At 38.6% G+C, this 25,170-nt stretch overlaps 1 protein-coding gene across 8 annotated transcripts in view; it reads left to right on the top strand.

Annotated features, from left to right (window-relative positions):
* Nucleotides 1-1,269: 1,269 nt before the first annotated feature.
* Nucleotides 1,270-25,170, top strand: part of grid2 (glutamate receptor, ionotropic, delta 2) — a 250,138-nt gene continuing 226,237 nt past the window's right edge. For 7 of the 8 annotated variants that reach the window (XR_013300387.1, XR_013300389.1, XR_013300388.1 and 4 more), the window contains exon 1: nucleotides 14,047-14,779. Coding sequence is in view for 4 of the 8 variants with exons in the window: in XM_077601419.1 (XP_077457545.1) it covers nucleotides 14,692-14,779 (88 nt within the window). In the remaining 4 variants the exon portion in view is untranslated. Of the gene's footprint in view, nucleotides 1,416-6,154; nucleotides 6,393-14,046; nucleotides 14,780-25,170 lie in introns of those variants that run through there. The other variant, XM_077601423.1, reaches the window with a different exon arrangement.

Raw genomic sequence — 25,170 nt, 5'->3', positions numbered from 1 at the left:
AATAGCCCTTTTTCCGTGCTGGCCAAAGGAAATTGGCACAGTTTATTGCAGTCGCCATTCTGTCTCCCTGCCTATTTATTTATTCAGCTCATCCCATCAGTTCTCTACGCGTTAATCCCGAAATTGGCACAGTCCGGAGCTGTCAATGCGCAGTCCAGCTGAGATTTGACTTACTTTGCAACTACTTCTAATTTGTAAACAAGATGTTGTCATACTGACATAGTGTGGGATTGACACATTTGACACATGTACTGTGATGCTACAAAAAAATAAATAAAACTAATTAATTTAAAATTTGGGACCTGGATTTATCCCATTTTCCACTTTCAAAATTACATTGACTGGCTTTTAGTGATGCTTTCAGACTCAGCCAACAGCAAAATAAAATCAAATAAAAACGTCAGCTGACTGTAAATTCATTTTAACAATTCTGGGATGACTATCTCGCTATTCGCCAATGACACATTGCATCCACATTGAGCAGTCTATGAGCCAAATGGGCTAAGTGTACCCTGCAGTGTCAGCCTCTAGGCTTCACTTGCCACTGCAGCAGTGAAGCCACTCAATGTGCAATATGATTTTTCACCACCTCTTAGATTGGACTGTGGTGTACTAAACAAAATGTGGTTAAGCCTTGGCCAGAACAAGTGGTGGGTCAGAAGCCTTTAAGGGTTGCACCACCAAGAAAAGAGTTAAACTTAGAGCCAGTGAAGTTGGCAGCACTGTGCCTCTCATGACTCATGCACACAGGAGAATATGCTCCATAGTCACATATTTGCAGTTAGCAAATATTTGGGGGACATTTTATGAAAAATTGCTTCTTTGACAGCCCATAAAATGAAAACAGGACAGAGTGCAGGTATTAAAACCTTATGAGGATTTAGTGATACAGAAAATGATTGATTGAATGGTTGGTATGCATTCTCTACATAAATATATGGACAGGAACCCTAAGGTAAATATATCCAGAGATCCCCCACACTCTATATATTTTCATGAGATAAATAATGACTAAATGATTGTGATAGGAAAAAAAAATACCCCTATATATACAATTGTTATGAAACATTTACTATAGAGTCCAAATTCAAACTTTTAATCAGGCTATAAACTGCTCAAATCCACAACCAGAAAGCTAGACCAGGTTTGGGCAAGCCGGTCCTCAAGGGCGGTGCAGGTTTTTGTTCCAACCAAAACAGGACAGACAGTGTAACCAATTATGTTTCTGCTAAAACAAGCATCACCTGACTGCAATCAACTGATTATGCTTGTCAGCCACCACATTGATGAAAACATTTTGTTTGGTTGGGAAGAAATCCTCATGGCACTGCTGCCTTTTGTGTAATACTTTGAAGACCCCTGGTGAAGACAAATGGCTGTAAAAGATCTGTGTAGGAATCTACTCAGCAGTGATGGTAGGTTAATTTGCTGCATGATTATTGACTGGCCTGTTGAGACAGAGAGGGGGGGGACAAACACACACACGTGCCCAGTGCACAGGCCCATGAAACCGGTCAAAGATAGAAGGCAGTAGCCTGCCGTATAACACTGCTACTTCAAAGTCAGCATGTATTTTAGATGTGATCATCAGAAAGAAATGGACCGTTATCGGATCACTTTTCAGTCAATGTTCGTTTTGATCTCATTCAATACATGAGGGAACAATTGTGGTAGAATTTTGCTCATTGAACATCAGACTGGTAGCAATTAAATCAGGAAAATGTTGGCTTGTATTTAGTGTCAAGGACAGTATTGTCCCAAAATTGCTGAATTAATTAACAGTTACAAAATTAACAAATTTGATCTTTGACATGGTAAGATAACAGAGGGATGTAGTAGTATAGTATTGTTGTATAGTAAGGTCAATGGCTCTATAATTGTTAATTAACCTCTGCAAAAGCCTGAATTATTAAAAAATCAATAAATTCTGAGCACCATAGTTAATGTGGATCATTACAGTACATCTTCCTTAAGGATTTTAGGGTGTAATCATATCAGGAAAGTCCATTACCTTTTATTGTTTTTTTTCTATAATTACAACAAAAGCTGATCACATGTTAATTGTGATTACATATTCAGTGGGTAACATTGCTAGCAGTTTTATTTGTTTTTTTTAAAGAAAGTTTCAAAATTATTTGCAATAGTTCCTTGCATACTATATTTTCTCTCCACTATTACCACTTTAACCAATTGAATTTTCAATAACAACCCTTCTGCTGTTTGTGTGTAGCATTTGGTTTAAACTTTTCATAGCAGATGTAGTTTAAATTATTTCATAATGAATAAATATGAAAAGTCACTAATTAGTTCAGTGTTCTTGGTGCTCGTGGTAGGGCGTCCATTTTCTAAACCACTTATTCTTGCCCCCTAAACCTATTCTTGCAGCTGAGGTGGGCACTAATCCCAGTCAAACTAGTCACTAGCCAATTGCAGGGCACATTCATTCACATTCACATATAACGGGTCTTCAATTAACATAAATGTTTTTGAAGTAGTATGCCAGCAAGCCTGAATACACACAGCAAATTGGGGAGAAGGTAAATTCCACAGAGAAAGACTGGCGCCCCTGTGAGAGGAATCTGCTAATCAGTGATCCACCCTGCTGCCATTTTGAATAACCACTCAGAGTACATTTATGTATGTTTATCAGAAGTGCTTGTTTATAAAATCCCAATATACTTCTTCCCACTGTGGTCCAAGATTTTCTTCGCCACCTCCCCCTTCCAGCCTTTAAAAAAGAAAAAAAATTCAATCACACATTTACACAGTTTATTGGCTTGCTAAAATGTTGCCCCTTTTCTCCAAGTGTAGCCTCCTGCCTCCTGCAGTTTTTACTTGCATCAAGACTTTTTACATGCAATACACACGCTCACACTAATGATGCATGCTAACTAGCACGGAGACCTTGGAAACTTATGTCTGATGTTCTAAATGAGTTCCCTGCGCCATATCGAAGACTATTATACGTCATGCGTAGGTGGCGATTAGTAGGCCCTACATGTGGTTGCTTCACAATGTTGTGGGCTTCCTTCAATTTTTTAAGGAGGTACATGACACATTGCTTCCTAGCGTTCAGTCTGCTTGCCGTTAAAGAAAAAAAATCGTCAATTTTCTGTTTTTTTGCTAGTCTCTTTGAATCTTTTTGCCCCCTATGAACAAAGCAAGTACCAAGCAAATATGATTTTTCATCAGAAAGCAATGACTGCACCCCATGTATTGTGCCTTGCAACAGGTGGCAACTTCTGTTGTGAAGTTTCTCTGGGAAAACCTCCAATAACATTTGGGACTGTGTCTGATGTGCCTGTTTACATCACAAAACTCCTCTAACCATAGTACTTGGCAAGACAAACTTTGATTTGCTGTTTCCGCAAATTTAGCAGAATACACATTTCAAGACTAAAGGATTAGTTAGTGTTTCTTGTCACGATTGATTAAAATAAATGTTTAATTAAAATCTAGTGATTTATCAGTGGATTTTATTTTCAAATATTAATATTTATAGGTATTTTTTGCTGTGTAATAACTTTAAAAAAAAATCAAACATTTTCAGGATACAAGTGATCTATGTTCTGTGCACCGAAGACAAAATACACAAAATACTGTCTTTGTTATGTGCCGAGCTTGCGCGACTCGAGTCAGGGGAAATAACTGATTAAAAAAAAGACAAGATGACAAGAAGATCTTGTTCATGGATCACTTCCATCCTTCTGTGTGAAACAAATGACATCAAGTATTTGTGACTCAGTGTTTTCTTGTTTGTAGCGTGTTTTATTTACAGTTCTTCATGAACAAACACAGCAAAAGTTGCTGTCGGGAAGTATGCAAATAGTCTTGCTGTTTTGGCATGTGAATATGAATATTTGATGCACTATTTTATTACACCTCTGTGCTGAAGGGGACTTCATGTAATAGATATGTATAGCATAACCCTTTGTAAAAGATTTAAGTATGCTTTTTACCATTTGTTTTAAAATGTTTTTCTGACTTGTAGTCACTGTCCATGGCTTTTGTTCCATAATGGAACAAAAACCTGCACCCACCACGATCCTTTGTGGAATAGTTTGGACACCACTGGTCTAAAGCAACGCAGGTCTGGAATTGCACTGGCCATGAAAGTTGATTGGCTGAAATTTGATGTTGTTTGTCTTATGGTAATGAAGAGAAGAGAACAAAGGATGGTGGTTAAAGCCGCTTCATTAGTCACAATTACAAGCCAAAGGAGCAAGGTAGTTGTGCTGGCCAGCATGTTGGCGTGGTTTCAATCATCAATTACAGACAGACACACAAACAATTTTATTGGCCAATGTGGCCCATTTGGATTTACACATACACTAACTATTAGTGCACGAATGTGTGTTTTGACCAAGACAAACAACACTGACTTCCTATTCCTGCTCTAGTCCATTACATTGAACCATAATTGTGTTCTATGTATTCTGTATAATGGCTTATGGGCTCACCTGTTGTGATATTTTGTGACCTAAATGGCCAAGCAATAGATGGTTAGTGGATGGTGGCTAGAAGACAGATGCACAAATGAATTTTAAGTGAGACAACCGTTTTGTAACCCTATGTAGAGGCATCTACTATGAATTCAAAATATTTGCAGTTTCAGACTGCAAATGAAAAAATGACTTTAAGTTAACTATACATAAACAAATGATTTTTTGTAAATAAGTTGATTTTTCCCTAATATTTCAACATATACAGCCCCAGCTTCAATCACTATTTAATAAAGTTTTCTTCTTCAAACTAGCTGCAGGGCCCAGAACTATACTGTAGCTGTCTTTTTCCTCTGCATTTAATCAATAACCTGAGACATTTCTTAACCATTTTTGTCCCAATTGAATTTATACCAAATTGAATTCAGTAGTCTCATATAAAATAATGATTTGTGTTAAAATATATATTTGAATCAACAAGACGGAATAGATTTTGCACCAGCTGTGATTACATTAGAAGAAAGCAATGATATTGCTTGATATATTTTGAAAATGTGAACGAAAAATCGATATCTAATTAGTGTGCTACTTCACTAGATTTTCTACCCCAACATCTTTGTATGAGAAGACCCCTGTGTTTTTATTTTTAATGTACTTACTCTCACGTAGCTTCATTACTTTTTAAGGGCAAATGGCGCTTGAAGAATCCTAATCGTTTTATAAGGGGTGTAGCCATTTTAGTGCTGTATTTTTTAACTGCACATTCACAGCGAGGTTAAAGTCATTTCACTGGATGCCATCCGATTAAATGGTTGTTCAGTTTTTGGGTGTCTTGAGTCATTAAACGTGAGCGCCTGAGCCTGTTGTGTCAAAATTTTTATTAGAGTTTTATGCAAAAATCTCCTAAGAATAGTTGCTTCTTATACATTTATGAAATGTACTTTTGATACAATGTGTAGTTGCTATTCAATTTTTTTCTATTCTATATGACCATTTTTTTAAAGCATCAATTTGGAACATTTTCAGGAAATGACAAAAACAAAAAAGTTTGAATCCAACAAAAACAACTGTTTAATTGCCTTCTTCAAACTTCTGTATCATCATTACAATAATTTGGATGACTGAGTAATGACAAAACACTGAAATCATGGCATATTTGTATTCTAGTAGTTTCTTTCCATGTTTCATTGTGATCTCATTTTGCATTTCTTTTCTGTTGAGCTGACCATGCGAATTAAAGATTTGACTGAAATTCTTCTCAAACATGTCTGCATGCTTTTTATGGAACTTCAACTTTCGCAGAGCCTAATGAGGACAAGCACTAAGAACAAGGCAGAGAGATACTATGCTGTACAGTGTTTTATTTAAGCAGCACATGCTTGGACAGCTCCAGAGCATACAAATCTATGCGACTTTCAGCACCACCATTTGGGACAGCGCCATTGCTGTAGAGTGGTCCCTCATTGTAATGTGTTTCACCTTTTGTCTTGCAGATTTTTGGAGGAGACATTTTGCAAGTTTGTTTTTGTGTTTTGAGCATTAAGAGTAAGACAAGAGTGTAAGAGTAAGACAAAAGTTTAGTAATCTGTAAAGGGCAGCGATGTGCCATACCAGCATCTAGTCTGCCGGAAAATGTAGAAAAATAAGCTAGTTGTACTGTAAATGGATACAAATACGTGGTAAAGTAAAATAATCACTTTGTTTTTTCCCAGGTTTAAAATGTGGATAATGGCACGCAATTATCACTCACTTTCCAACTGGGCTTCAGCAATTGTCCACCAGCCTTTACGGTTGGTCACCAGCCACCAAGAATCAAGTGTAAACACATGGGGACGAAGTAGTTATTGCTGACCTTGCAAAATAAGAAGAAATTATTGTGCCTTCGAAGGACAGACCCTCCTGGCCTCTTCCCTCCACTCGGACACGTCCAGAAGCCTGAAGCAGGAAACGGTAGGCTTTCTAAGTGTTTATTGTTTTGAGCTTTGAAATTGTTAAAAGAAGTTTGTTAGTGTGGTGAAGATGTTGATGACGATGATAAAGTTTATATGCAAAATATGATGACACAGTTGTACCATATACTACTCGTTCACCTATTGTGTGTTTTTAAAGAACGTGACAGTCATTCATTGTCAACACAGCTTATCCTTTTCACAGTCACGGGGTGCTGGAGCCTATTCCAAAGTACCCTAGAGTGGTCGCTAGACAGTCTTAGGGCATACCTAGAAACAAACAACCATTCATACTCACAATCTGGCTGGCTAGAACGTAATATTCACGACAAAAAAGGGACTGCTCTACATAAGTTACCACTAATTTTAAAATGTATTTATACGTCTTGTACATGAATCCTCCAGTAAAAGATTGCTGTATCCATTGACATCTTTTCTGCACCCCCATTGCTGTCATTAAGAGATCCAAAAAAGGACAGTGATATAATTACCCTTTGAGAGCTCGAGAACACCCGGCGTCACTTCAATAAAGTGGCTTCAGGCAAGGATCTTCTACCTCTTTTCTCTTGGTCTTTTCTTGGAAAATCACGACCACCACCTTCATCGTTATCTCCTGGTTTAACAGCATGGACGGGGGGTGGGGAGAGTATAAATGGATTTAATTTTATGGCTCACTTCAGAGGACTTCATTTTAGGGCCTGATGCATGATTGAAAGGAGAATCTATAACTATTTAAGGCGGGTGAAATGGAATTGGTGGTGGTCCGCAGTTGTCATTATGAAATATGGGAAGAATATATTGGACATACTGTGTATAAATGCATGATGTATGTCCATAGGGGGCTTTCATTCCAGCTTATCTTTACATTGCATACATTTTGCCTGTAGTAAAAAAAAATGCATTTGAACAGTTGGACTGTATATGTCGTGATATTGCATTGTGGGAATTTTTCTTAAACCACATAGAACGTATCAAGTCTTCTTCCATACCGTGCAACCTCGTATGGGTTGCGGGGGTTGCTGGAGTCTATCCCAGCTGGCGAAAGGCAATCTATACCCGAGACTGGACGCCAGTCTGCCGTAGGGCAAACGAAGACTATTCAGACTCTCAATCATACAGCCACCAGCGGGAATCAAACCCGCACCTGCCGTACTGAAGTTGGGCGAGGGAACCGCTACACTATTAGATGGCTTGAATTAAATATACATATTTTTTAAATTATTTTTTTATGTTGGAAGTTTCAGTAATTGGAATGCCTCCATGATAGTATATCATAAATCATCTAAATCATGGCATGCCATATGTGAATTAAAATTGAATAGCTATTTATTTAGTCATAGGTGCTTTTTCTTAATCAGCACACATTCGCACAGCACATCGCATGACAGGCCTTTTAACGAAGACCTTTAATTTTTTTTTTTTAAACCAATGTACTTTTATGGGGTGGCATCCAACTAAAATGATCGATAGCTTCATTATTTGGATTTTATTTGTTGGCCAAGTTGACAGCAGGCACACAATTATTTAATTGCCCTTCCCTCAATTGCTTTTTTTAGATTCATACTTTTTTAAAACATCAAATAGTAATTAGTACAGAAAGGCAAAACATGCTATAATGGCTTTTCAAAGGCCATCAATGACTCGGTGTAAACAAATGGTTTCTCTTTCACTCTCTCTCACACGCACAAACCAAAATCAGCCTTTGTTCAATACAACGCGCTCTATTCCCGAAAGCTGCGCATGTCTGCTTGGGCATAAGATGCAAAGCATGGATTTTCATGTCAGCGCCAACCTCTTTGCACGTTTTGGAATTAAGCATCCTGCCGCGTGCCAAGATACGGGTGGTGGCACAACAACAGAATAAAATGTGAGCTTCGGGGATATGTCTGTGTTGAACCATCTAAAACAAATCATCTAAAGCATTATTAAAATATTATTGTAATATCATCCTTATTGTATTTTTAAAGTCATCCCACTGGCCTACAATGCCCACTTCCCAGCAGTGAGCTTTAATCTAACCAGTCAATTTGACATTCCATTCTCTGGGGGCCATCTTGTAGTTCCTCACACTTTACACATACCATCTTCCCAGAGAGTCATTCATTCATTTTCTGAACTGCTTATTAATGAATGATTGACACTAATATGTAAAGGACATTATTGAAAGTATAATGATTTGGCTAAGATGACATTGATTATTTTTATTCCCAATATATCATTTTGGAAAATACATGGTGAACTACAGACAATGTCGACTGCACTCAACTGCTTTTGTTAATTATAATACAAAACATTTTTGTGCTGTTGTTTGATGAAATGGAGGCAGTGAAGTATGCTCTACCATACATTCTTTGTAACTGCTGGCTTTCTTTTTTTTGTGTGAGGATATCTCACACAAAGCCTGACAAATGAGACACACCCACGCTCGCAACAAACAAACACACACACAAACACACACACACACATGCACACGCAAACACAAGTGCAATAATAACCGGTTGTGACAATGTAATGTCTGCTTTCACCACCCATTTTTGTCAGTCCGGATGGCTTTTTCATGTAAGACAATTGGATGTTTTCAGCACGGCCACTTTACAATACATCTCGCGTTCTAAAAATGGTTCCCCACTTTTTTTATTGACATTTCAATTTTCACTGAGTGCTTACTGATCCCTATTCTAGTCAAGTCACCTTTATTTTTATAGCTCTTAAAAGGAAAGAAAACATATTTATCATATTCATATAGGTGGAAAAAATCTTGTTTAATAAATTGAAAACATAAAAACGGCATTTAATTTTCTGATGTTTAACGGAGTTGTTGGAATTTTTAATCAGAATCGTGAGTATACTTTGCACCAAATACGTTTTTTTTTAAAATGCTACTTTAGTAACACTACTCTTACTTTTGTGCACTTTCTGGCTAATCTTCCCCCCTCTGGTCTTTGTTAAGATGGAGAAAGTTTTCTGCCATATTCGATCAAATATCAAGAATTCAGTTACAGTTATTAGGCTTGTGTCAAGAGTCACTGAGATACATAACTGCGTATCATCAACAAACTATGAAAGCTGACTTCATGTCTCCCGAGAAAGTTTAAAAAGGCTGAATCCCTCAGTGCAGTATTTGACTTTTTATTTCCCCAAAAACTAGATCAGTCAGAAGCGTTGTGTTATATTTGCATGCATACATTGAAATGATTGAATGTGAAATCTGCACATCTTTCAAAGTTCTTTTTATTATTGATGTTTGATGTAGTTTTTCTTATCGAATAAACCTGGAGAAGGAACAATGTATTTGCCTGCTGCAGTCGAACAGCAAAACTTTGTTAGAAATGAAATGTCAAGGCTAGGTCGTGTCCATTTTATATTAGGTATGAAAATTTATGGTCCTTCCACAAGGATAATGGTCACTTTTTATACAGCAAAATGATATGATGCAAAGCCTTTCTTGTGTTGTCTGTAGTATTGTGGTTGTGCATTGTATGTACCTTGCTCTGTAGATTACCAAAATAGATCTTGGACTATAATGTACATGGGAGAGATTTCATTTATGAATATGTTCACTCACAGGGTAGACTTAATATAGACACATTGTTTTTATCATTCCAGTTATATCATGGCATAGACTATTCAGTGAGTGTCCTGAGTCTACAAATCTTGCCACAAAGTACTTGTATGCATCCAGGCTTTTCTAAGCATTTAGATTTTGATGGGTGTAAGTGATTATCAATTAATTATATCATTTTTTGCCCTACATGTGCAGTGTGTTAGATGGCCAGAATGGCTGAAGGTTCTCATTGGGTTTGAATCACATTGCACTTGTGACAATGGTGAAAAAACCTCTTTTGTATTTGATGGTCTTTTTCTTTTGGTGGCGTATATACAATTTCATCAACAGCGTACAGTACATACTTAAATAGGCTGACTGACTGATTGGAGGTCAACTAGAGGACACATCTTGGTTGAACATGGCCTAACGGCAAAATTCTTTTCAACATTTTCCAGGGATGGAGTACATTTTTTGTGCCCTGTTTCATGACTACAAAGTATTAAGTATCTGTTCATCAAGAAGAAGTATGTCACGTTCAGAGGCAAAGCTATAGCTTTAACTGAAGTTGTAAAACACAACAGCACCAATGAGATGTGTTTGACTCCACAAGAGACTGTTGTAATGAACAGCATGCGCAATTTGGTTCAGTTCAGTGTTCATCCACAGCGCAACAATGAAACATGCAGTTTCTTTCCACACAAAACTGTGGGTGATGTTGCCAAAGCCCTGTTGAATTACTCCACCAGACGGTGCAGATGATCTACATGAACAGAAGTCTGGCTTTAAGGCATTAACTTCTCTTGCTCCCACTCTTGTTATGTTGTCACTTTCTCCAAAGTTGGTGGAATGGAACATGTGAACAATTAACTCCACAAGGAGGTACAGTCACAGGTAAATAGTCACGAGATTTGCTGACAACTCTCCATATGATGACAACATTTAATCACATCTAATCTAATCTTCAGAATATTGGTTAGCATTGCTAACTCATGGGAGGCTTTGCCTACCGCACTTTAATGTTGCTGATTTGATTAATAGCTACAGTATTTTCAATTGGTGAATTTATTTTTAGTCCAAATTTGTGAACATTTATTCATTTATACAATTTGGTACTTGTCTGCGATGTGTTCTCTAGTCATCTTTCAGACATTTGTTGATGTAAATGTATAATTAATACATATGTATTGCTTTCAATTCATAGCTGTCATTGCACAGGTGCATTATAGTCAGTACTGTTGTATGACTGAGTTTTTTGTTAACGGTTGTTATAGAGGCTTTTGTGGATTTTGTACCATTTGTGGCTTGTAATAGCTCCAATTTGAATCTCGTAATATTTAGATTTTTCTCTCTGAATATTACAATGTATGACTTCATTAATAATTTCCAGCGGCACACCTGACCATTGCTCGCGGCACACCAGAGTGCCAGGGCAAAGTGGTTGGGAAACACTGTTCTAGTGTACTTTTCTAACAGTAATGATTGAATTGAGTACTTTTTGGGTAGTAAAGCCACATAGTACATCACCGAATCTAAAGAATGTTTGCCATTTTTTTTTGTTCATCTGGGAGTACATAGCAGATGGCTTTGGAAACATATTTTTACCCGTTACAATCGTTAAAAGTTTAATTGTGTGACGTCGGGTTGATTTCAAGTGCAGATACAGTATTTATCATTACTTGAGACGATAAATTTTTCCTTACATTTCTCCAGACACTTCACCCTCCAAATAACACGTACTAATCAAATTCACTGGAAGAGCAGGAGCCAGGGCAGCTTTGACAGCATTAGTGGGCCTATCGCTTTTTCTCCTTCTTCTTCCTGTCCCGTTCCTTGAATGCGTCGGTCCAAGGCTAGCTGAAGGCTTCCAATCCTTCTAATCCCTAATCCAAAGTCTGAGGCCGATTAAGAGGAGCCCTTCAGGAGGGCAGTGGTGTACAAACACTTGATTACATGGGAGGGAGAGGGCAAATAGATGTCGGGAATTACTGACGGCCGGATTTTCTCAGAGTATGAAAAATGAAAGGTTAAAGATTTGAATCTGTTTATTGAAGGCCCTTGATGAACCTAGAAAAATATTTACAAAAGTTGGTGAAAATAATCAAAACACTGAAAACAGCCTACAATTTTAGTTGAATCGGATGACTTCCTCGAGTTAGCAAACCCAAGAGGAGGACAGCAGACTCTAATTCCATTGCATGATGACCCAGGATCTTACTTTGTTAATTAATTTTTCCCTGACTTCATCATGGGCAGCAACATAGTATCTCAAGCTTTTCATTGGCGCGACAAATGTATCGTACTAAACAGCAGTAATTGCATGAATAAACATTTAAAAATGATTTTATTTACTGTATGCTTAATGCGGTATTTTTTAGAACCAGACGGTATTTCTCATGTGCTTAGTGCTCCCATGATTCTAATGAAATTCTAATCAAATTATCTTTGCATTTCCCTGTTTAACATGTTTGGAAATGATTTACTATGTGCCTCATTTAAAAAAAAATTCATGGTGCACACCCAATCCAGCTCAACCAAAGGGCAAAGTGAATGTGATACAGACAACACTCCTTCCTTTGCCAATATCTGATCAGTTTTTACATTGTTGTAAGACATTTTTGCTGAATATTGGTTCAGATTTTTATGCCAAATCTATCTGTGAAGATGCCAAATCTATCTGAAGCCTGCATGGAAATGGGTGTAGTTTATCTTTCCATAAGCATTTGATTTATATTCATCATTCAGTCCTTATTTTCCATAGACAGCCTGTGTGCTCTGGCGTGAAATGGCACGCCAATGTATTTTTGTGCCAATGCAGCCCATGCCAGGCATGTGTCTTGGACGACCAGTCTGTATAAAAATAGGCGAATCAGCACCGCAAGGGTCTGTCGTATATGTATTTATTCTAGTTACTGTTCTTAAACATGTCTAATTCTAACTATGCCCAACTAGATGAAGTAAAGTGTATTGTTTGAAGTTCATTGCATATCGGAAATACTTTGATGGACAGAACTGCACCAAAAATAAATACGGTTGGCCATCTGTCTGGACTGTTGGTGGGAAATGCTTGTTCCTATCCATGCTGACATTGTCTGACCACACAGTTTACACAAGCCCCAGGTTTGTCATTCAAACATGGGAATTACTCAAATAGGCACATGGACGGAGTAGTATTAAAACTCAATTTGGGTGGCCATCTGCCTTGAACCTGTTATGGAGATTTGTTTGCTTCTAGCTAAAACAATCCAACTATAAAGTCACAAACTGCTGGTTTTTGATTGTGCATGATGAGACTTGGCAGAACAGCAAGCAAGACTTGTGTGATACATATGTGGGCAGAGGTCAGCTCTTACATGTAAAGGCAAATATTTTGATCTTGCTCCCCTCTACTTGGCTGGCGATCAGTCCAGGGTTTATCCCACCTGGAGCGCAAGACCAGCACACAAATGCTCTGATTTACCTGCAAGCTTAATTATTAACAATGTGGAAAACAAAAGCTTCAATTATTTTATGTCACTGCTCCTGCTGACAGTGTTACCATCTGCCTCTAGTTTGCTATTAACAAAGCTTTGATAGCTTGTCTATAATAAACGCACAAAACCCAATGTGAGAATGAGGAAAAATCCTGTTTGTACACAGATTACAGCCAAAAGCTTTTAATAAAGTCCTGTGTACTACAACCATCAACACCTTGTTTGTCAATCCAATATAAGGGTGGGCAACCGTTTCCCTCAATCTGGTGTGCGACTATCTTGATCTTATACCCCCTGAGTCACTTCAACCGCACGGTTAGTGTCAGCCACTGGTTTGTCATTCTCATAGGCATAGCTATAATGGGCACTTTGACAAGAACAAACTTTGACACGCAATGATTCTCAGTGGATGGCAGGCATCTGCCTCAACCATCGATAATAGAATCAGAGAGAAGTATAACGGATGAAAGAAGGGTACGCAAGCATTCACGGTCCTCCTCATCCATGTAATGCCAGACCTCTCTGTCTCTATTTTCTCTCTCTCTCTCTCTCTCTATCACACTCTCTCTCTTCTTCTCCCCCCTACACACACAGGGAGAGAACGCACCTCCCCTTCTCCATCCTGTGTGCACGCCAGGGCTTAACACGGGTCCCCGCATACCGAGTGCGGAGCCTGAGCGAGGTAGCGCGCATCATCGCTGCTTTTCTTTATCTTTTTGGGATCCTCCATCCTCCTCTGGAAAAGAGTGTGTGTGCTGTGCAGCCTTTTTTTTCCCCTTCTATGAGCATTTTTCTCTCCTCAATTTGGAAATATGCCACATGTTCCATCCTCGGACTAAAAGTGAGCACTCCAAGAGTGACTACAGGGAACCTATGGGGGAAATAAAAATACTGGAAGTTTTGGTGCTTGAATCGCATCATTGAGTTTGGATTTTGCTGTGCATATGAAGAAGGGACAACAGTGAAGCGTGAAGCTCAAGCATCCAAGGCTTGCAGATTTGTTCCTTCCTCCCTCTGCTGCGTCTCGCTGTCTGCGGCTTTTGCGCCTTTCCTTTTGGCCACGATATGATTTGACAACGGGGAAGACAATCACTTAAGTCATCCTCTTCTTGCATCTTCTTGCATCCCTGTGAAGACTGGGCTTGTTCTTTATAGATGGACTAAAAAAGAAGGGAAAAAATACAACAAAGAAAGAGGACTAGTGTTTTTTGGGGGGATTTGCTCTGCTTTTTAATAGGGAGCAGACTATCTATTCATCTTTTCTATCCATCTATTTGGACAATATGAGAGTTCTTTGGGTTGTGTTGCTCATGGCTGTGATTTGGAGCCAGGAGTGGAACTGTGCGCTCTCGGACTCCATTATCCACATTGGTGAGTAAGATTTACTGCTAGTATCTGCTATCATTTAGTCTTGGTTTAGGATCCCAAATTATTCATGGGTGCATTCTTCCACTAGAAATTAGATGACTCATATGCATCAACTTTTCATTTTAACTTGCCCGTGAACTTCAACGCAAATCCTCATAGAGGATGTCGTGTCTACGCGGATCGATCAATGTAAAAGACCCGCAGGGTGCGACGCAGCCAGAATTTTGATTGGGTTAAAAACAGGTGGTTTCCTATTTTCAAACGGAAATCATTAAAAGGGTACTATTTTACATTTTGAGAAAAGCTCTAATGACAAAAGCTATCTATTGCAGGCATCCGCAGTGCCAGTAGATAGACTGAATGAGGGAGAGGAATAAATCACGTCTGGCTGTCTTTGCTGCCTCCAAAGTGTGGCACTGTTGCTTTAGAGCAGAGGGTGTTGAATCCAAAGCCCGTGGGTCACACGCTGGCCTGACGGAGCATTTGATCTGGCCTGATGTACACTTGAGGGGAAAAAAAGAATGCATTAAAAAAAATAGGGGGTTGGTCCCACTTCTTGGTTGATGAGTGCAATTTTAGGTGGTGTATCCAAGGTGGTAGAAGGCAGTAGGTGTGCAGAAGGATTGCACAACTTGAATAACAAGAAGGGAGAAGGTTGTGTGGGAGAAGACCATCATGAAGATAAGCAGCTTCCATTCTGAAAGTATTTGGACTGACCCATGAGTGTTTGAGGCTATTTATATTTTTAACAGACTCTTCTGAAAATAAGATGCCACGTTGGAAGGGACAAAAAATGTATTTAGCCAATTGAGGAAATCTTGGATGCAGTTTTTTGAAAGTATTGGGAGAAAGGTACAAATCAGAGTGGTTTGGAATATGATCAATTTCAATTGGTGCCAATTCTGTGATATAATGATTAACTTATTGAAACAGTAATTCCTTTCAAAGAGGGGCATCAGATAGCAGTATAATACATTATGTAGTATAGCTATATATTACAATCGAACCCATGTTATGAATATGAACGAATATCTCTGCTTAGCCCCCCTCCAGGCTACTTATAGAAAACCAAAACCATTGGAATTAATTCCTGTATATTTCTTTATTGATAAACTGTCCATCACAACTGCTGTCCTTTCTATAACTCAGACCATTTCGTCCATTTTTTTGTGTTCAGTTCATTAGTGCTTATCGGTCCACCTGTGTGGAGTTTGCATGTTCTCCCTGGGCCTGTGTGGGTTTTCTCCGGGTACTCCATTTTCCTCCCATAATCCAAAAACACGCATGGTAGGCTGATTGGACTCTCTAAATTACCCCTAGGTATGAGTGTGAATGGTTGTCCGTCTTCTCGTGCTCTGCGATTGACTGGCCACCCAGTTGAAAAGCTGCAACCCCACACACCTTTTTAAAACCTTTTTTCTTTCTCAAATAGGGCAATCTGTCCTCTGGGGTTGTCCTCCAAAATTTTACACGTGCCATTTGACAGTCACTGGTTAAAAAGCCTGACCTTAACAGTATTGTTTTGCCAATGCTAGCAGTCATGATACTAGTAAAAATAGATTGTTTAACATTTAAATAAAAGAATATCTAAGCAGGGGGCTTTTTTGCAAATTTGAAATATAATGCACAGTCGTCATAAGATTGCTTGATATTTTTGCCAACGCTGTTAGGAAGACAGCATTTGTAATCGATTCATTCCATCAGAAGATTACATTGATTTTTCTTAAAGTAATTATTTTTTGAGTGCTAGGCAAGTTATTAGCACACGAGGCAGGCTGCACCCCTGTCCCCCTTCTCCCAAACGTTCGGGTATCACAGCAAGACGAGGCAAAGCAGACATTACTAATCCAGCAGTTCAAGGGATCACCATGTGACGCTCTGGTTTCATCCCAGCAGAAGCGACATGTTCTGCAAGTGTCTCACCACACGACATGGAACCTCCTGACACTTACATAGAAGTATAATAAATCTCTTAGCTGTAGAGACACTGTGAGGCTTACCACCAATAAGGCAAGTCTGAAAGCAGGTCAAGGTCGACTGAGTTATTATTAAATGTGTATATCAGTGGCAGGCTTGTATGAAGGAAAATGGTGCTGGACCTACTTCAAATTCAAATGTACAAAGCTACACAAAGAAGAGATACAGTCATTCAGATTACTCATTACAATTTAAATTCGCTCCACTGTTGCTGGTTGAACACGTGAATTAGCTATGTTGTTGCTAATTTGTTTATGCCACTGGTTACCTTCCAGTTTCTAAAGGGCACAATCACTGCTGCCCCAATTCTAATCAAATAAATTAACTCATTCACTGCCGTTGACAGTAATTTACATAAAATCATTTTGAACTGAGATGGCTAGAATTGAGAGATCATGTTTCATTCCAATCGATGATAAAGCATACCCAATTTAATTCGAATCTGTCAAATCTTGGTAATTTACTCCTAGAATAAAATTTCTGTTTTGACTTAAGTTAAAGGTTAATAACATTACACCAACAACAAAAATAATGGCCAAAAGGATTATTCTAAAATCTGTAGCGATGTACATTCAATTAATTTCAGACAGTAATGACTCTTTTTTTTTTACCTTTACTGCACTATCTCAACCTAATTTTATAATTATTGATCTCCAATTTAAATCTAAAATAAGAAAAAAAGATAATTTGTTTGTCTAAGAAACTGGAGCTACATGGCAATATTTCATAGAAAGTCTGCTGCTGTACGTGTCATTCATTTTGAGGCAGTTTATTGGTAAATTGTATATTCCTACCTGATCTACAACTGATTGAAGCTGTGCATTATGGAACTATTGAATACACAAATTTGAGTGAAGCCTGGTTTGACCTATTTGATTTCAGTTCTCTGCTTTTTTTTCTCCTCTGCCACTTTTCCTCATGATCAATAGGCCATTTCCCTGTGATGCAAACGCCCTTTGAATCTCAACAAAAGGTTATCAACGACAAAAAAAAACCAACAACAAAAACTGTCTCTCTCCTTCCTTTGCCAATCCATCTATTCTTGCCTCCTCAGCACAGCAGCCATAAACCACATTGCACGAGAGGATTGTTTTTTCTCACGAGTGTTTCAAGGAAATGGACGTGACATTGAGGAGCATGTTGAGATTTTAGCATGGAGCACACCGCTTTACTCCACTCTGCCCTATATGCGTGTGTGTGGCAAGTTGTATTGACTTGAAACTGCATGACAAAGGTAAAAAAATAGTAGTATAGGCCATAGCTGCATCACATTGACATGTCAGAAGTAATCCCTCTTTAATCTCTTTGTTGCTGCTAAAGATGGAATGAGGGAAGGCGAGGCCACAGAGATGTACATAAAAAAGGATGACAGTTGGGTGGTTATGTGCATCTCCTGGCTGTATTTGGACCCTAGTCCACCTATAAATTCAATCTCCTAACCCTTTTGTATACCACTGGTGTGGTGTGAATAGTTATTGTTGTGCATTTATATTACTTACTAACCGTTTTTTTTAATAAAAACTGTTGCACTACTATCCAGTATAGTAAATCTTACAATCACATATTACGGAATTCGATAGATACGTATCTCTTTCTCTGGAATTTAAAACTTTTGTTTGTACTTCTCATTTACTGAGAAGAGTCTGATTTGAATAGAATTTCGATTTATTTCAAGTCCTGTAGTTCTTTTTGTGTGTGTGGCAATGCAGTGTCAAATGATTTGAGCTGGGTGCTGTCTTTCTCCTTGGTGATCAGCATGCAGAAGAAGGGGGTTGGGGGCTAACTGGACTTGCGTTGGGTCCCTGTGCGCACTGTGTGCTGCATGGCAATGCCCCCCTCAACCTTTGTCTTTATGAGGTCTGCTTGTATTGACACGCAGACAGTGCGGGAGGGTGAACGGCAGTGTGTTGCCTCTTGATTAGTTACACTGCTTGATTTATGCAGTCACATTAAATCCTCACTACACACTCAACAACATTTTTTTTCTGCATTCCACCACTTGCAGTGGAAAAAAGCATCCTCTTCAGTACCTCTAAGCCCTCACACATTCATGCCAGTGACATTTTGAATACAGAACATTGCACCATTCATATTCAACATTTCCCTTGCTTCTAACTTCCTATCATGGTTTCTTTTACATTTGAAATGCCAAAAGCGTAGACTATTCAAATGGGAATGAAGTAGAAGTCATGTATTATAGCTGGCTTTGTCCATTTTCTGGAAAACCTTATTCTCAAGTTGGTCTGTGTTCAGATGTTGTGTTTTTGCTCATACTTTAAATATGGCAAGGCTCTCTTTCCATTGTATTAGCTCAGAAGAATCACTGACCTCTCCAATCCAAAGCTAAATATGTATTGTGCAGTGGAAAACATGATATTCGACCGTGCAGCCATAAAGTGGGTGGGGTATAATTGGTTTGTCATTTACCATGCAGAGGGTCACCCTGGACTTTTCACCTGTCAATCACAGGAATGACACCGACAGATCATTTTTCAGTGAAACATTCAGTAAATGTTTATTCATTCAATTCATCTTCACGAGTGCAGTAAGCGCTACCTAAACATCAAAAGACTTGTCTTTTTTATCATTCCATGAGAAATTGTACACTGCAAAAATAAGGCATGCAGAACACAAAGACTTCTAAGATGAGTTGCTTTTATACCAAGCCACATGCTGGCAGATTCAAAGTTTGAATAGCAAAGTTTATAAAGCATCCTTGGTCATTGCAAGATTATATACACCAAAGTCCTTGGTGTTCTGTTGAATAAAATGTGTCTCCTTTAGTGTGGCCAGCATGCTGAGTAATTACAGCAGAACCTAATTCTCCTCCATTACTGTCCCTTCTCACTTTTACTGATGGGTCCAATGCAGTTGGCTTTGCTCCAGATTCCTCTTTTATTTTGACGGAGAACACCCACTGCACAGCGGAACAGTGACCTTAGTCTTCAATGACAGAAAGTCTTGTTCGCGATACCACTTCGATTGCCACGTAGTTCAGAAAGAAATGTGCACAGTTTGAATGCATGCATTAGTGAATGTGTAAAGTGAATAAATCCTTCCTTGTATGATGAGGACATTAAGCTTTCATTTGCCTATAGAGAAGAGTTACTATAACCTAGTGAACATGAAGTTACAGTATGCCTAAAGTGGGCTGTCAGTCCCTCCACCCCAAGCTTGTATTGTAAGTTTTGGCGAGCACTCCGTGAAGGCAACACATGAGCCATGGCGGCCATGCGCTATTTATTAAATGTCACATTTTTTGAGTTATAAGTCCAGGAGTGCTGACAGATGCACAGTTCCACGCTATCTTTGACCGGGAAGATTTAGTGCCTCATATCTCTAAATACTTCCAAACTAATGTTGCTGAAATGATTTTCCTTCCATGTAATTCCCATAGGTGGTTCATTTAACATCTAGCAACTTTTTTCACATACTGTGTCATGTTTGGTGAGGCCAAGTAAGAGACGTGCATGGACCTGAACTCATTGAGGCACATCTTGTCTGCAAGAAACAGAGTGAGAAACAGACAGTGTTTTCAAATGATACACAGTGACGTGGCCTAGCTGCACCCAGTATGAATTTGTCGGAAAAGCAGTGGCTTCACTTGTCATCCTCGGGTGACGATGTCCGGTAAAGGCACACCATTGCTAAGCTACAGCTGGCGATGCATTTGGACAAGCTCAGATGGTTGAGTCTCATTATTAACGTGAATTCTGTGCTGTCGCTGAGCCCTGTAGGCTCTCACGTAAGAAAGGAAGAGGTGGGGGGCTTAGCAAATTATGCTTTTCAAAGAGATTGAAGTTACATCACTACATACTCTACACAAAGCAATCATATACTAGCTAGTGATCTGCAGAGGAATCAGTTATTTACATGATGGCAAAATAGAGTAAAGTAACAGTGGCTTCACTTAAAAAAACAATTACATTAGCCTTTGTAATCAACTCTTAATAAATATGATCCAACACAGTTAATAATTTTAAAGTCGGTTTAAAACCTAATCCTTGAAATAATACTTTTCTATATTATATGAAATTAGGTGATTGCACTTTTAAATGGTGCAAAGACTCAAATCTTAAAAGACTCAGTCTGCTCATTACTCACCAGACTTCCAAACAGGCAGTGATGTTTCATTTCCTACTTAGCTAAATTTGAAGCGTGTATGTATGTTTGTTGGTCTCAAATGGCCCTTTGAATGACTGGCAAATTATCAATTCAAGCCTTTTATTCCCAGTCCGCAAGGACAGGTTCCAGCGACCTTGAACAGTGATATGCAGTATAGAAAATAGATGGTTTTCTGTAATTGGATTGGATTGGATTGGATTGTCGATGTCGACAGGCTTATATATCTCAGCATGATTATGTGTCAAGATTTTACGTAGCATGTGTCATCAACTCATTCACTGCAATTGAAGGCCATTTTAATAGTGAATGATCACTGCCAGCACTCAAAGTTAATATTGATTTGAGGTCCCTTGCCGTCAAAGGCAATGAATGAATACAGTACAATAGTTGGTGGAAACATTGTCAGTTGAAGTTAATGTTTTGATTCTGGTTGTTGTCTCATCCCTGGCACTGAAAGGGTGCATGGCTAAATATTAATCATCTGATTTGATTGTTTATATGATCTAATGTTGAACAGAGGTACAAAACTGCATTTCATTGCTTCTGCAATTGTGTATTCTCTTGTAGAGTGTGTGAAATTAATCATGCCTTGAAGGAATTAGGACTCAATTGAGCATTACTTGGCTGCAAACAGTAGAGGCCCTGTTGATTCAGTCTCAACTGGTTACTTGGTACTCTGGGTCCTACCACATTTCAAAAACATGCTTCTTAGGTTAATTAAAGATACTATAATTTCTCTGTTGGTGTGAATGTGCCTGAATTGCTGTTTGTCTGTAAGTCTCCTATGCTCGGGGAGTTTTCCTTTTTGTGCCTAGTGGCCCAACCAGAAGAGCAAAAATGGCATCTGTCCTACAGCCACCAGGATAACACAAGTGAGAAACCCAGACAAACACACAGCTTGGTAGCTAAGGTCTAAGCCTTGCATTAGCAGTGGATAATTCCTTGGATTGTGATATGTAATTTTTAATGGTATTCGTTCTTAGTAAACACTTAACCTTTACTGCAGGGTTAGCAAACAAATACAAGTAGCTAGTCATAATTTACACATGCACACATACAATTCTTGCTTCCTAAGTGTTAAAAGCGGAATGAATATATTTTCCCAATGTGTTAACTATTCCCTTTTTGTATTGATGACACTTTGGTAATTAACATGCACAATTAGTATAAAGAAACGACAAGGTGACACTCTCTTTGCAGCATATCTGTAAACATGCTGAATGCTGCTTTATGTCCTTGCGTGCACTTTTTACTCTTTGAGCATGTCGTACATGTGAGTGTCTAAGCCTGGTGCTCATCCATACTTTATGCTACATTTGTGCAATAGAATGAATAATTACAAGTAGTTTTTGCTTGTTCACGTCAAACGTGCAGCAATGCGGCCAAAGGGTATTCTGGGTGTGCCTTAAGTGGCTTTTACAAATGGTACTGTACATGTACAGTTTGTGTGGGATTGTCTACTTAGTGCATGTACACAATGAGAGCCTCTTCATGCATTAAGCATCTTTAACGCCCATTGGCAAGCAACATCTCCAGGAGGGAACTGTACATCTGCGGGCAAGAGGATCTCCATGTATGTATCTGACCGTGATTATGTCTATGTCCATTTGCGAGTATGTGAGGGTAATTGCGTAACTTGCTGGCAGCCCAGTCAACCCACCGAATAATTTCCACAACAGCCAACGCTGGGTATGTGGCTTTTCAAAATTCAGTGCTGAAAGTGACACATTGTGCAAGGAATATTGCTTTATTAATATCTACTTAAGTGATTCATTGGACAGTAAAACATGGAGATGTTGCCAGGCTTTTTTGTTGTTGTCACAAACAGCATCACACATTTTATAGAATATCAATGCCAGCTTTTGTTTATTAAACAGAGGAATGAATTTGAACCTCCTACCAGGTCTCATGTTAATCCCTTTATATCTTTTGTGTTAATATGAAGGCTTAATACGGAAATATACTACTGACCAATTACAAAAGATAAATGACTGTTATGGTGACTTCAGAGTATTGCAGTTCTGGGTTGGAATCGCCTTTGAATTTGACGTCTTGATTTTCAAGGGGTACTATGACTTCCTACCACATTTAGAAAGTATGGATTTGTCAGTTAAAATACAAACTTCCCATTAACACTTGTATGATGGTTTTTTTAAGTCCTAGTGTGACCAACGATTGGTTAACATGTATGAGTACCCCATCACGAGCTACAAGTAAACTTAAAAAGAGGCCTGAGAGAAATGGAATTAATTTTCATCTAAAAAATAATCATGTATTGCTATAGTGTGTGGCACAAGCTTGTTGTGCATGCAAGACACCTTGAGAGAAAAGCAGGCTGGTAATAGCGTGATGCTATGTTGAGCACACACCAGTGGCTTCATTATGATCGCACAGTCAACCCCCTCAATCTGTGGGACCAAAACAACTTGGTGGTGCTGTTGCTCAACGTTGCGCTTGGCTGCGGGGAGGTGATAGATTATAGCTGAAGCCTTCATTTCCATATTATACAACACAATTATCGCATGACTGATGCACACTCGGTGACTTTGCTCTTTTCTTCATAGTTGCGTGCAGTGGGCACAGAGACTCTGCAGCAGCATGTATGTAGTCACAATGCTGCAGCCCTTTTTGTGAGTCTGTTAGTACAAGGTGATGTTCTGCATGATGCTTCATTGCACAAAATACTATTGAAGTATTTGTAGTCTTACACTCTTTCTTAAACTGCTTCACAAGCGCAAGCACTTACTCTTGATCAGAATATAATGAATTAAAAAACAAGGACAATTGTGAATTCTCTAGTTCTACTATAATCCTGCCTGTTAAGAGAGAAATGTGACAGTTTTTGCAGTTAAAAATGACACAACTAAACATGTTGATTTCTGCAAATCCCCCAATAGTTGAAATGAAACTATCCTATAATGCTGTGTACATTACAATGTCCTTCATTCATTGTACTGCTTATCCTGACAAGGATCTCAGGGGGTGCTTGAGCCTATCCCAGACAACTATGGAGTAGGCAGCCGGCACCCTGAATAGCCAGCCATCCATTTGCTCGGCTGGGATACAATGTCATGAATAACAAATACTGGCCTCTATTATTTGTACGTAAAAAAATCAGTCAATATGCTTATGTAGCAGTCATTAATTTCTCAAATGTTATACTAGTAAAAAATAAAATATAATGAATCATTTAAAAATGTTCCAATCCACCCAAAGATACTCAACAGTCCTGCAGATGGCATGCAATTTGGTTTAACTAAATGGCTGTTTATGTGCATGATAAGAAATAACTAGCATAGCTGAAAACTAGCTTTTCCCAGAATGAGATAATGATATCTGCAAAATGTGAATCGTAATTTAAAACCACAAAATGACAGTGCAAAAAAAGAAAAATACCAAAAAAATAGATGTTAAAAAATCCTGAAAAAAGTAATAAGGTTTCATTTGAATTGCCCAAAACAGTTGCAAAAGCTTCAGTAATGCTCTTGTAATTCCCCCTAAAACTGCAAAGTTAAAAGAAAAACAACGTTAAATCCTCTAAAGGTTGCGTAGTCTCAAATGAGATTACCGTAACCCACGTTGCGCCCCCCACCCCCTCGAACATAATTTACATGTTGTCAGCGCTTCCGGAAACGCATATCTGAAATGAGGTGTTAAACCCTCAGCTAATCATTGTCGAGGGATGTCAGCGTGTTTGTTTGTTTGTTTGACACACTTGGCAACATCTCTCAAAGCTACTTGCATGCACCCATCTGGATTGCAGCTTCGTAGCCAGGAAATTGCATGTTCCTTAAGGGTTTTAAACATGAACATGATGGAATAAACAGCAGCAGCAAACATGAAACAAGATTCAGTATAATGCACTGAAATTACTTTTTGTTCCCATTCATGTGCTATGGGGGAGTTTTTCCCAGTCGGTGCAATATGCAAAGCACCATATTTAATGCTTATTTTAAGAACATAGGCTCTTGTTTTGTTGAAAAAAAATCATGTGAGTTTTGATTTAATATGCACTTAGGTTTGTGTACTTTTCCAAAAGAGCAGTTTTATAGCACACCTAATAAAATAAAAAAGTTCACCCACTCTTGTGTTAACTTGGATAACAAATCTAATTTTAGGACTTTAGGAGTGTGGAGTTTGCTCCTTCAATTTGCTTTCCACAAAACTCAAATCAAAAGAAAAGCGCACACACAAGTTCTCAGTCAGACTCTTTGCAAATACTAGACATGCTGCCTTTTTCCCCCCGCAGTTCACTGAATACCCAAAGCTAGGATCGCTAGCCATCCCTTGAA

This window comes from Stigmatopora argus, chromosome 5 (genome assembly GCF_051989625.1).
Source record: "Stigmatopora argus isolate UIUO_Sarg chromosome 5, RoL_Sarg_1.0, whole genome shotgun sequence".
Lineage (NCBI taxonomy): Eukaryota > Metazoa > Chordata > Actinopteri > Syngnathiformes > Syngnathidae > Stigmatopora > Stigmatopora argus.
Note: the sequence above shows the minus strand (reverse complement) of the source record. Positions and strands in the feature narration are given on the sequence as shown.